Raw genomic sequence first — 13,705 nt, forward strand, 5'->3', positions numbered from 1 at the left:
ACATTTAAATGTTTCGCATTCATGTGCTGTACAGAAAAATATAACATTTAAAAATGATATTAAATATTTGACATAAAAATAGAGCAATTTAAATTAACCAAACTCATCCAAAAATCATATGTAAACATGAACCAATTAAAATCTTAAAAATCATCAACGTATGAAAATATTCATCTCCACCCAATCTCATAAATTATAATGCAGAAAATATGCGGTCCTCGGGTCGTGTCACTCCTCCAGGTCTGCCTACCTAGAGTTCGGCACCTCCAGTCTCCTTAGCATCAAGCTCACCTGCATCACACATGCCTAGTGAGTCTAAAGACTCAACAAACCTGTACCAGGAATAACAAGTACATATACAGGCACACAGCAGTGAAAAATATCATACTCAACATAACGTTCATGAACTTAAAAAAAAAACGTAACATAAACGTGTCGTATAAAATTATATTGTGTCAAAGCATGTCATCCCATGTCATCTCATGTCATCATATACGTATAAATTTTTTTTTAATTAAATTCAGTTCATTATCTGTGACTTTCGTATCAGCTCTATCGTATCAGCTCTATTCGATGGATCCATCTATAAAACCATGGTACCCGGCGGCGGGGACATCAGCGACAGCATTACCCGTCCATTGAGCCTTGGCCTCAGCTCATCATATCTCATGTCATCGTATACATATACATCATCAGTCACAACCAACTCCCATCCTTCAAAAACATCATCATATTCACCACTTAATAAAAACATGCATATACGTAATTTTTTCCTTTAAACCAAGCATGTAACGTATTTATCGTAATTACATAAAAATAATAAACGTGATGCCGAAAAATTTTAATCATGAGAAGCTCAGGGCGCTGCCAGGACCAAAATCTCACCCCGGGTGCAAAATAACCATTTTGCCCCTGCAAACTCAAAAATTTCCGTTTTTTACATTTTCTTTATTCCATTGATTCTAATATGTCCCAAATAATTATTTAAGCCTACATGAATTTTCTCATATTTTTTTTATTTGGCTTAAATCGATGACTTTTAAATTAATCTTTAAATATAACGTATTAATGCGTTTTTAATTCCGAATTAAATCAAACCTTAGCATAAAATTCCCAAATAAAAAACTTAGACTTCTAATAATTATTTGAGCTTAAATATAATTTTCCATGATTTTATTAATATTAAATCTAAGCGTTTCAATTAATTCTTTAATTAACGTTTCGTGCGGCGATTAAATCCCGGATAAAACCAAAACTTATTATTTTGATCCGAAACTTACCAAACTCCTTAAAACATCTCAAAACATATTTAAAATTATTCTTAGATGTAAACTCGAGTCAAATTCAGAACTTAACTGATTCGTCTTAAAACTTGGACTGGGTCCCGGTTTTAACCCGAATCGACTCGAAACTTAACCAAATTTTTCTCAAAATTTTACCACACCTCAAAAACACTTAAAAGGTCCTAAAACCATCAAGACTCGACCCTTACACATTTCTGAATGGGTCACAAAGCTGCTGGACATCATCGGCTATTCCCATCTCTACCCGTCCACGCACCACTCGACTTCTAGCACTCCTAGGCTCGCACCAGGTCGCACCAGTCACAAGCCCAGCAATCATAGACCTAGACCAGACCCTATGGGACCTAACAGACCCACGAGACCAGCCCCATGCAGCTTACGCACTAAGCAATCTCGCTACGACCCGAAGCACTCCACTCGCGACTCCTTTGTACTCGGTTCTTGCGTGCGCTCGAGGGTTCGAACCAGTTGTGTTAGGGCCCTCCCAGGCCATGTTTTGGACCCTACAGAAGCAGGTTCACAGCCTGGAATAACCCTGACATCGATGGTTTCCCTTTCCCCCCTTTCTCTCGATCACCCAAAGGCCGAGCCCCACTACGAAACTCTCTCGATCTACAACCTAGCACTGTCCTCCATCAGTTCCAACTTAGTGACAACGTCCCTCACAGCCCTCACACCTTACAACAATACCTCAGGACAGCCCCTTTGCAAACACAACAAGAAAACCGTGAGTAGTGAACATATGATGCATGTGCTTGAACAAAAACCGAAAAGTTTCCTTGTGCGTGGCTGGATCGGAATTTACGCACACGTAAAACACACAACAGCATGTATATGACGTAAATGATGCATAAATAAGGGTACGGGGCGTGCCTGATGATGATTGAAGAGCAAGAACGAGGCGAGAACCCGGCGTAATTTTTTTATCCTTTGCAAGAAAAGTGATGGCCGATGGAATGATGCTATGGAAGATAATGCATAGGGGATAATCAGTAATGAAAGGGGTATGAAAGGGGTGTCGGTTGGTGGGAAGGGTAATTGGTGTAAGGTAACCTTAATTAATTTTTTTAATCAACTAGATAATGGTCCTTAAATGGTTTAATTAAAAGTTAAAAGAGTTTTAAGCCCAACGAGCTTAAAATTTGTCCCATTAATTCCAAACACACTCCCGAAAAATATTTCGTGTTGAAAAGTTTTTGAAAATACTAGCCGAACCCTCAAAAAATCCCCGATTTGATAAAATTTGCGCACCGTTAAAAATTAAAATCATGTGGGTAAAATACCTCAAAAATCCTATTTCTTGAAAAATACCGTTAATATTTGGACCTTAAACATAATAAAAAAAATAAAATCCTAGATTGCATGCATTCAAGTTACGTAAATTAAATTTTTGGACCTTACAAATCTCGCCCCCCTTAAATAAAATTTCGTCCTCGAAATTTAGAACATACAGAATAACTCTAGGTAGCGACTCCGCATCTCGGTCTCGGTCTCCCAAGTAGCCTCCTCCTCGGAATGATTAAACCATTTAACTTTGACCATCTGGATCACCTTGTTCTGAAGTCTCTTCTCCTGTCTGTCCAAAATCTGAGTGGGTTTCTTCTCGAATGATAAATGTGGTGCCAGATGAAGTGGCTCATAGTTAAGCACATGTGAAGAATTCAACATGTATTTCCGCATCATAGAGACGTGGAACACGTTATGAACTCCTGCCAGATTCGACGATAAGACGACTCTATACGCAAGTGTCCCTGCTCTCTCTAGGATCTCGAATGGTCCGATGAATCTAGGATTCAGCTTTCCCTTCTTCCCGAACCTCATCACACCCTTCATCGGTGCTACCTTCAGGAACACATGATCCCCTACTGCGAACTCAAGATCTCGCCGCCTTTGATCAGCATAGCTCTTATGGCGGCTCTGTGAAGTCTTCATCCTGTCCCGAATCCTGACCAGTAGATCTGCTGTCTGTCTGACAATATCCGGCCCCAACTCTGCTCGCTCTCCTACCTAATCCCAATAAACTGGCGACCTACACTTCCTCCGGTACAGAGCCTCGTATGGAGCCATACCTATCGATGCCTGATAACTGTTGTTGTATGTGAACTTCACAAGAGGTAACTTTGGCTCCTAGCTGCCCTGGAAGTCGATCATGCAAGCTCGGAGTAGGTCCTCCAGAATCTGAATCACCCTCTCTGATTGACCGTCTCTCTGAGGATGTAAGGTAGTACTGAACAATAACTTCGTACCCAGTGCCTAGTGAAGACTCTTCCAGAATGCAGACGTGAACCTCGGATCCCTATCTGACACGATGGACACTGGAATCCCATGCAGTCTAACTATCTCTCTGATGTACAGCTCTGCGTACTGAGTCATGGTGAATGTCTTCCTGATCGGTAAGAAATGAGCCGATTTAGTGAACCGATCAACAATCACCCAGATGACGTTAAATCCTCTAGTAGTCCGCAGAAACCCTGTCAAAAAATCCATAGTAATGTTCTCCCATTTCCACTCGGGAATAGGGAATGGTCTCAACTTCCCAGCAGGTCTCTGATGCTCTGCCTTAACCTGCTGACAAGTCAAACACTCGGAGAGGAAACGCAGAATATCCTTCTTCATGCCCGGCCACCAATACAGAGTCTGTAGATCTTTATACATCTTCGTACTCCCTGGATGGATGGAGTACGGGGTGATGTGGGCCTCGCTTAAGATATCTGCTCGAAGGGAATTTCTGTCAGGAACCCATAGGCGGTCCCTATATCTGACTATGCTATCCACAACTGTATACAGTCTCTGGCCTTTAACCTCGTCCCTATGTCTCCACTTCTGTAACTGCTCATCAGAAGTCTGCCTGCTCGGATTCTGTCTCTCAGAGTCGGCTGTACTGTCAGAATAGCAAGATTTGAGGCCTCGCCCCTGGCATAAACTGCAAGCTCGAATCTCTGAATCTCAGCCTGCAACGGTCTTTGTACTAACAAATGAAGAAGCACAGTGTGCTTCCTACTCAGAGCTTCTGCAACCACATTAGCCTTACCCGGATGGTAACTAATGTGGCAATCATAGTACTTCACCAGCTCAAGCCATCTTCTCTGTCGCATGTTCAGTTCCTTCTGTGTGAAGAAGTACTTCAGGCTCTTATGATCTGTGAAAATCATGCACTTCTCTCAATACAGATAGTGTCTCCAGATCTTCAGGGCAAATACCAATGCTGCTAGCTCGAGGTCATGAGTCAGATAGTTCTGATCATAAACCTTTAGTTGTCTGGACGTTTAGGCTATCACTCTGTTCTGTTGCATCAGAACTGCGCCCAATCCAAGCTTAGATGCGTCTGTATAGACCACAAACTCTCCCTGCCCTGATGGCATAGCTAGTACTGGTGCAGTGGTCAATGCTAGCTTCAGTCTGTCAAAGCTCTCCTGACACTCGGGTCCCCAGATAAACTTGACATTCTTCTTCGTCAATCTGGTCGTAGGCATCACAATAGAAGAGAAGTTATGGATGAACTTCCTGTAATAGCCTGCCAATCCCAAGAACCTACGGATCTCTGTCACACTCTTAGGAACTGGCTAATCTCTGACTGCCTCTACCTTTATGGGGTCGACCTTTATGCCATCCTGAGATACAATGTGGCCCAAGAATGCCACCCTGTCAAGCCAAGAATGCACATTTGCTGAACTTGGCATACATTCGTCTGTCCTGTAGAGTTTGCAGTACTGTCCTCAGATGCTGACTGTGCTCCTCCCTGCTCTTTGAATAGATCAAAATATCATCAATGAAAACTATGACGGACTGATACAAGTATGGCTGAAACACGCGATTCATGAGATCCATGAAAATCGCTGGAGCGTTCGTCAAACCGAAGGGAATCACCAAGAACTCATAGTGCTCGTAACGCGTCCGGAAGGCTGTCTTATGCACATCTGACTCCCTCACTTTCAGCGGATGATATCCGGATCGAAGGTCTATGTTGGAGAACACTGATGCTCCCTGAAACTGATCAAATAAGTCCTCGATCCTCGGCAGCGGGTACTTATTCTTAACTGTGACTCTGTTCAACTCTCGGTAGACAATACATAGTCGCATGCTGCCATCCTTCTTCTTACCAAATAGCACTGGAGCGCCCCAAGGAGAAAAGCTAGGGCGAATGAAACCCTTATCTAGCAGATTCTGAATCTGATCCTTGAGATCCTTCATCTCAGCAGGCACTAAACGGTAGGGTGCCTTAGATATCGCCACTGTCCCAGGCATAAGCTCAATAGAGAAATACAACTCTCTGTCTGGAGGGATACCTGAAACATCGTCAGGGAACACACTGGAGAACTCACTGACCACATCTACATCCTCCAGCCTCTGACTGACTGGATCTGTTGCTGATACAATGCTGGCTAAGAATGCCTGACAGCCTCTCTTGATAAGCTTCCTCGCACACAAACAGGAAATGACGTTCGGGAACTGCTGATGTCTGGCAGCCTAAAAAACAAATGGCTTCCCACTGTGTGGTATGACATACACTGACCTCTGTCGAAAATCAATGACTGCACCATGAGAAGATAACCAGTCCATGCCCAATATGATTACGAACTCCGGTAGTGGTAGCACTATCAAATATGCGCGCACCGAATACTTCTGTAACTGAAGCTCCAATCTCTTCACTATCTGAGAAGTGAACATCTGATCCCTGGATGAGATCGATACTCTGAACGCTGAATCCATTGCTACTAGTATGATCTCTAGTCGCTTCACGAAAGATTCAGATATAAATGAGTGTGTAGCCCCTGAATCTAACAGTGCATGTGTGGCTACACCTGCAATACATATCGTCCCTGCGACAAAACATACCATCAAATCTGATAGAGTTGAACTTAAGGAACTTCTTATTGTCAATTAACCAAAAATCCTCGAAAAATCACTGAATTAACAAATTTCATTCCCAAAATTTTAAATTCATCCTCAGAAAATTTCAAAAATTTCTAATTAACCCCTTAAATTTCGAAAATTGAATTGTGGTCCTTAATTTAACCTTTATTACAATTGGGTCCCCAAAATTCTTAGATCAGCAATTAAATTCGTAATTTACAAATAGGTAGAGCATGCATCCTAATTCATTCTAAGTTATCAATCCCAATAAGTAAATCATCAAGCAAGCATTAAATCCAAGCAATCATGCGAAAATTAAAATCTTAAACAACATGGTTACCGGTAATCAGTGTCGAGTCTGGCGCTGTCTCCGCCTCCTCGACATGCATCACATAAGCCCGGCCAGTAGTAGGGCCCCTGTTCCTAGGGCAATCCGCTGCTTTGTGGCCCTCTTGACCGCATACAAAGCACTTGAAGGTTCCCCACCTGCACTCGCCGAAATGGAATCTACTGCACTGAGGGCATGGCTTCTTATCATCTGGCTGAGGCGCCCCTGGCGCCTGAGGAGGTCTCTACTGCTGGTGCTGCTTCAGCCTCCTACCTTGTCCTTGGGACCTCTGCTGCCCCTGCTGCCTCAGTGGCCCAGTAAACTGTTTCTTCTGTGGCTAGGAACTGGACTGAGGCTGATGCCGCTTCCACTACAGCTCAAACTATATGTCTCGGAGCACCTGCTTCGCCTGAAAGACACAGGAAGTGGACTCATCGTAACTCGCTGGCCTCATCAGCATCACATCCCGGCGAAGGGTAGGTCTCAGTCCATCCATGAAGTGTCGCAGCTTCTGTCCGGCATCCCTGGCAATAAGAGGCACGAAGTGACAGCCCCGATCAAACTTGCAGATAAACTCCGCTACGGATGAGTCCCCTTGGCGGAGACTCATAAACTCTCTTGTCAGGCGGCCCCTGACGTTAGCTGGAAAGTATTTCCCAAAGAACATCTCCTTGAACCTGGCCCACTTGAGAGTAGTCACATCCACAGCATGTGCGGCTCTCTCCCACCATAAGGACGCATCGTCTCTCAACTTATAGATCGCGCACCTGGCCCGGTCGCCATCCTCCATCTGCAGATACTCAAAGTGTAGCTTCAGAGATCGGATCCATTCCTCTACTATGAACGGATCAGTAGTGCCCCCGAACTCCTTTGGGTTGAGCCGATGGAACTGCTCAAAAACATCCACCTGAGGCGTAGGAGTCTGCTGAACCTGCTCCAGTAGCCTAGCCATAACCTCCAGAACTCGGGTAGCTGGGTCCCCTGGCGGTGGTGGTGGAGGTCCTCTGCCCCCTCCAGGAATCTCATCCTGCCTATCATTACAGGTATCATGTCTTGGAGACATATCTGAATACAATCCAATTTATAAACGTAACCCATCATGCAATTAATCTAAATTTTTTTAATAATAAACCTTAAATCGTAGTAACAGTTAAACATGTGCAGTAAATCATTTTAAACATTTAAAACATAAAAGCTTACAAACTTGAGGCTTGAAGACTGAGCGGCAGAAGCTGGCGGTGGCACAACCCTATACAGGACCCTGGATCTGATACCAACTGTAACGTCTATTCGTTTTAAAAAGTGCGGAAATATTTTTTTTTAAAACTTGCATTTTCGAAAGAATATTTAAACATTTCGCATGCATGCGCTGTACAGAAAAACATAACATTTAAAAATGATCTTAAATATTTGACAGTAAATATAGTGCAATTTAAATTAACCAAACCCATCCCAAAATCATACGTAAAAATGAAACAATTAAAATCTTAAAAATCACCAACGTATGAAAATATTCATCTCCACTCAATCTCATAAAGTATAATGCAGAAATTATGCGGTCCTCGGGTCGTGTCACCCCACCAGGTCCGCCTACTCAGAGTTCGGCACCTCCAGTCTCCTCAGCATCAAGCTCACCTGTATCACACACACCTAGTGAGTCTAAAGACTCAACACACCTGTACCAGAAATAACAAGTACATATAAAGGCACACAGCAGTGAAAAATATCATACTCAACATAACGTTCATGAACTAAAAAAAAAACATAACATAAACTTATCGTGTAAAATCATATTGTGTCAAAGCATGTCATCTCATCTCATCATATACGTTTACATTTTCTTTTTAATTGAATTCACTTCATTAGTTGTGACTTTCGTATCAACTCTATCGTATCAGCTCTATTCGATGGATCCATCTATAAAACCGTGGTACCCGGCGACGGGGACATCATCGACAACATTACCCGTCCACTGAGCCTTGGCTTCAGCTCATCATATCTCATGTCATCGTATACATATACATCGTCAGTCAAACCAACTCACATCCTTCAAAAATTCATCATATTCACCACTTAATAAAAACATGCATATACGTAATTTTTCTTTTAACTCAAGCATGCAACGCATTTATCGTAATTACATAAAAATCATAAACGCAATGCATAAACATTTTAATAATGATAAAATGTGCTCAGGATGCTGCCAGGACCAAAATCTCACCCCGGGTGCAAAATGACCATTTTGCCCCTGGAAACCCAAAAATTTCCGTTTTTAACATTTTCTTAATTCTATTAATTCTAACATGTCCCAAATAATTATTTAAGCCTACATGAATTTTCCATATTTTTTTTTATTTGGCTTAAATCGATGAATTTTAAATTAATTTTTAAATATAACATATTAATGCGTTTTTAATCTCGAATTAAACAAAATCTTAGCATAAAATTACCAAATTAAAAAATTATGCTTCAAATAATTATTTGAGTTTAAATATAATTTTATTAAGCTTAAATCTAAGTGTTTCAGTTAATTCTTTAATTAATGTTTCGTGCGGCGATTAAATTCCGGATAAAACCAAAACTTATTATTTTGATCCGAAACTTACCAAACTCCTTCAAATATCCCAAAACATATTTAAAAGCATTCCTAAATGTAAACTCGAGCCAAATTCAGAACTTAACTTATTCGTCTTAAAACTTGGACCGGGGTCCCGGTTTTAATCCGAATTGACTCGAAACTTAACCAAATTTTTCTCAAACTTTTACCACACCTCAAAAACACTTAAAAGGTCCTAAAACCATCAAGACTCAACCCTTACACATTTCTGAATGGGTCACAAAGCTGCTGGACATCATCGGCTATTCCCATCTCTAGCCATCCACGCACCACTCGACTTCTAGCACTCCTAGGCTCGCACCAATCACAAGACCAACCATAATAGACCTAGACAAGACCCTATGGGACCTAACAGACCCACAGGATCAGCCCCATGCAGCCTACGCACTAAGCAATCTCGCAACGACTGGAAGCACTCCACTCGCGACTCCTTTGTACTCGGTTCTTGCATGCTGCTCGAGGGTTCGAACCAGTTGTGTTAGGGCCCTCCCAGTCCATGGTTTGGACCCTACAGAAGCAGGTTCATAGCCTGGAATTACCCTGACACCGATGGTTTCCCTTTCTACCCTCACTCTCGATCACCCAAAGGCCGAGCCCCACTACGAAACTCTCTCGATCTACAACCTAGCACTGTCCTCCATCAGTTCCAGCTTAGTGACAACGTCCCTCACAGCCCTCACACCTTACAGAAACACCTCAGGATAGCCCCTTTGCAAACAAAACAAGAAAACCGTGAGTAGTCAACAAATGATGCATGTGCTTGAACAAAAACCGAAAAGTTTCCTCGTGCATGGCTGGATCGGAATTTACGCACACATAAAACACGCAACAACATGTATATGACGTAAATGATGCAGAAATAAGGGTACGGGGCGTGCCTGATGATGATTGAAGAGAAAGAACGAGGCGAGGGAACCCGGCGGAATTTTTTTATCCTTTGCAAGAAAAGTGATGGCCGATGAAATGATGCTATGGAAGATAATGCAGAGGGGATAATCAGTAATGAAAGGGGTATGAAAGGGGTGTCGGTTGGTGGGAATGGTAATTGGTGTAGGGTAACCTTAATTAATTTTTTTAGTCAACTAGATAATGTTCCTTAAATGGTTTAATTAAAAACTTAAAAGAGTTTTAAGCCCAACGAGCTTAAAAGTTGTCCCATTAATTCCAAACATACTCCCGAAAAAATTTTCGCGTTGAAAAGTTTTTGAAAATATTAGTCGAACCCTCAAAAAGTCCCCCGATTTGATAAAATTTGCGCACAATTAAAAATTAAAATCCTGCGGGTAAAATACTTCAAAAATCCCATTTCTTGAAAAATACCTTTAAAACATCTTATATTAATTAATAAAAATTACAAATGTAATAAAATAATTTTCCATAAAATTCTCCGGTCTCCGATCCTCGTTTGAGCGCGAAAGAAAACTTAAAAATCTTTAATGCATGAACTTTTAAAATTTCGTGAAATAAATTCTATCATGCATGAATTATGCATAAAAATAATTAAACACATAAAAAAAATAAAATCCTAGATTACATGCATTCAGGTTACGTGAATTAAATTTCTGGAACTTACAAATACACTCTAAACTTCAGTTGGGATTATAAATATCACAACCAAATACAAAAGATAATACATTCTTTAATTTCTTTGTGCAAAGACTCTCATTCAAATATTCTATGAAACCCAACTATCTTTTATGTGAGTGAGCTTTCTTCAAATGATGTATTTTTCAATTCTTAAACATGGACGACTATTCTACAATCTCATTTTGGTGTGAGGATTTATCTCTCAAAGCCCATCTTTTGTGTTGTTTTTCACACACTCTTCTTGTTGGTTGAGTTTTCTTTGATTATCTATTTGATCTGCCAAGTGCTCCAAAACCTTTAGATCCTCTCTTCTCTATCTGATTTGATCCGATCTTAAAAATATTGTATTTATGACATCTAAGAATGATATGAATATTAGATACAATAACATAACAGTTTGGAAGAGTTTTGGACAATTTCTGATACTTCAACGATCATATATCGGTTACTGACAGCTTTTTGAGACAGAGCTGACTTATATATTGTTTGAACAGTTGGTTTGGTCTTGCTAGTTGGTGTCTGGCTGTTCCGGTCTTGCTGGTTGGTGTCTGGTTTGGCTAGATGTATGGTTTGTCTGATTGTATGTCTGCCCGGCCATTTTTCATAATTTTAATACTTTATTTGTCGATATATGAGCAAAGTGATGAACAAAAAGTTCTATCCTTTTGTATTGGTTTCCATATAATTAAGAATCACTCGATTTTGAATTTTTATTAGAGAAAGCTTCTTGAATTACGAGACTATATACAAGCTGGAACTTTTTTCTTCATCATGTGCAAAACCAGCAAATCCAATGCGATTTATGATGAAACGTCCACTCATTTTAAAATTCTCATGAAATATTTTATTTAAAGATACAACCGAAAATACACACACATCAACATTTAAATAAGTTAAACATACATTTTAAAAGATCACCCAACCTCTGAATAAAAATAACTGTAGTTAATTAAATCATAAAATAAAATCAATCTCTTAGTCTACTGATTAAATGAGAGACTCTAACTAATAACAAAAGTCTGATAAATCAACAACATATAACAAGATTCAAAAACATTTAACCATATTGCTTAAACTCATGTCTCATAAACATATCATGCGGAAGAAATGCAAGGACCTCGGGTTTTCACGTGCACCCCCAGCTCAGCCTACTCAGTCTTAAATGCCTCTAGTCTCCTCAATCGTATGGTTACCTGCATCAATCATACCTAGTGAGTCTAAAAAGTTAAAACACCTGAACTGTTATGACAAGTACATATAGATATCATGCAGCAGTGAAAAATACAGTAATTAAAATACCTTTCATGATCTTAAAAGCATGAATTTAAACATATCGTGTCAAAGCATAATATGTCAAAACATGTCTCAACATATCAACATATACGTGTTCATTTTCTTTATTTGAATTTCGTTCATTAGTTGTGGCTTTCGTATCAGCTCTATCGTATCAGTTTTATTCGATGGATCCATCTAGGTATAACCTGTGTACCCGGCAGCGAGGACATCGACGACAGTATTACCCATCCACTGAGCCTTGGCCTTACATGTCATCGTATTCGTGTTCGTATTAGTCACAACTAACTCTCATCCTTCAAAACATGTCATCATATTCATCACTTGTAAAGATCATTCATATACGTAAATTTTTCTTAAAATCAAGCATGCGACGTATTTTTCATAATTTTATAAAAAATCATATTCGTGGTAACATAAACATTTAAAACGTGTAAAATTGTGATTAGGGCAATGCGATGACTGCTAACTTGACCTGGGTGCAAAATGACTATTTTGCTCCTACAAACCCTAATTCACCGTTTTATCCCTGGACCTCGAAATTTCGACCCAAAGTCAACCAAACACCTCAAAAAGTCCTCCAACTCGATAAAATTTGCGTACCATTTTAAAATATGACCCGACGAGTAAAAATATTTCACCAAGACCCATTTTCGAAAATCACACTTAAATGCACCATATATTAAACAATTAAAACTAATTATTTAATAAAAACATTTTTTCTTAATTATCCATAGTCTCCGTTTCTCGTTCGAGCGCGAATACGACTAAAAGCCCTTATGCATGAAACTTTAATAAACCATGAATTAAAACACATAATCATGCATTTAATGCATTAAAACAATTTAAATAAAATACAAAATAAATTTGATAACTTACATGCAAGTGGTTCACGTGGACCTTCAAATTTTCGGGACGTTACAATCTATCCCCTTAAATTGAATTTCGTTCCCGAAATTCGCTTATACTCGATAAACTAAAAGTTTAGAATCTTAATTCTAGTATCCCAATAACCCACGCTTCCACTGCTTTACTCTGATAAAATAAGTTTTAAGTTGTCCTTATGTCTCCTCAATCCTAATTAAATTGCCTTCAACGTCCTCATTGCGAATTTCAACTTAAAATGGCCTACGGTGACTTGGTTCTGTTCTTCTATGACATCGAATTTGACTTTTCTCGCAATTTCTCATACTAGAAATGAATGTCCAAACTTATCGCACCTTACTTTTCTTATACTATACCGATAAAGTTCATTGACCTATTACAATAGCATTTATGCAGTTCAGCCTAAGAAATCTTAGCACCAAATTACTAATTGACTTCCATCCTCGATAATACACTTAAAAGTTAAACCTTATCTCATCCCCATAATAATATTAGCCTAAGATCCTTGAATCTAATCTTTATCTTACGGCACCAAACTAACGTAACTGAACTATTTACAAGTACATCCCGAATATCAAATTGTTGCAAATCTTTAATTTTGAGTGTTAATCCATAAAACTCAAAATATACAATATCGATCTTCTACCTAAATAATAAAACACTTCTAGCATCAGTTACATGCTTAAACTATCTTCTTCCCAAATACAACATAGTTGATGCCTAAGCCCTTAGACTTTCCTCATTGGTTCGAATGTTGCACTCTGACTGTATCCTCAATGATTAATTAATTCTAACGTATAAAATTTAATAAGTTCTCCACTGTTAATGATGGACTAA

At 39.7% G+C, this 13,705-nt stretch overlaps 1 protein-coding gene across 1 annotated transcript; it reads right to left on the bottom strand.

Moving 5' to 3' along the window:
• Positions 1-3,756: 3,756 nt before the first annotated feature.
• Positions 3,757-7,549, bottom strand: LOC142538594 (uncharacterized). Its single transcript, XM_075643905.1, has 4 exons — positions 6,887-7,549; positions 5,453-5,771; positions 4,278-4,443; positions 3,757-3,775 (listed from the first exon to the last, which is right to left on the bottom strand). The coding sequence occupies exons 1-4, from the start codon at positions 7,547-7,549 to the stop codon at positions 3,757-3,759; spliced, it is 1,167 nt and encodes a 388-aa protein (XP_075500020.1).
• Positions 7,550-13,705: the final 6,156 nt, after the last annotated feature.

Source organism: Primulina tabacum, chromosome 3 (genome assembly GCF_025594145.1).
Source record: "Primulina tabacum isolate GXHZ01 chromosome 3, ASM2559414v2, whole genome shotgun sequence".
In the NCBI taxonomy this organism is placed as follows: domain Eukaryota; kingdom Viridiplantae; phylum Streptophyta; class Magnoliopsida; order Lamiales; family Gesneriaceae; genus Primulina; species Primulina tabacum.

Excerpts from the sequence above, each read along its gene's own strand:
- LOC142538594 (XM_075643905.1), bottom strand. The coding sequence starts at position 7,549 with ATGTCTCCAAGACATGATACCTGTAATGATAGGCAGGATGAGATTCCT. Across the intron at positions 5,772-6,886 it reads GTGTCTTTCAGGCGAAGCAG|GCTGCCAGACATCAGCAGTT; the intron begins GTGCTCCGAGAC and ends TTTGTTTTTTAG. Across the intron at positions 4,444-5,452 it reads TCAGAATCTGCTAGATAAGG|ATCATAAGAGCCTGAAGTAC; the intron begins GTTTCATTCGCC and ends TGATTTTCACAG.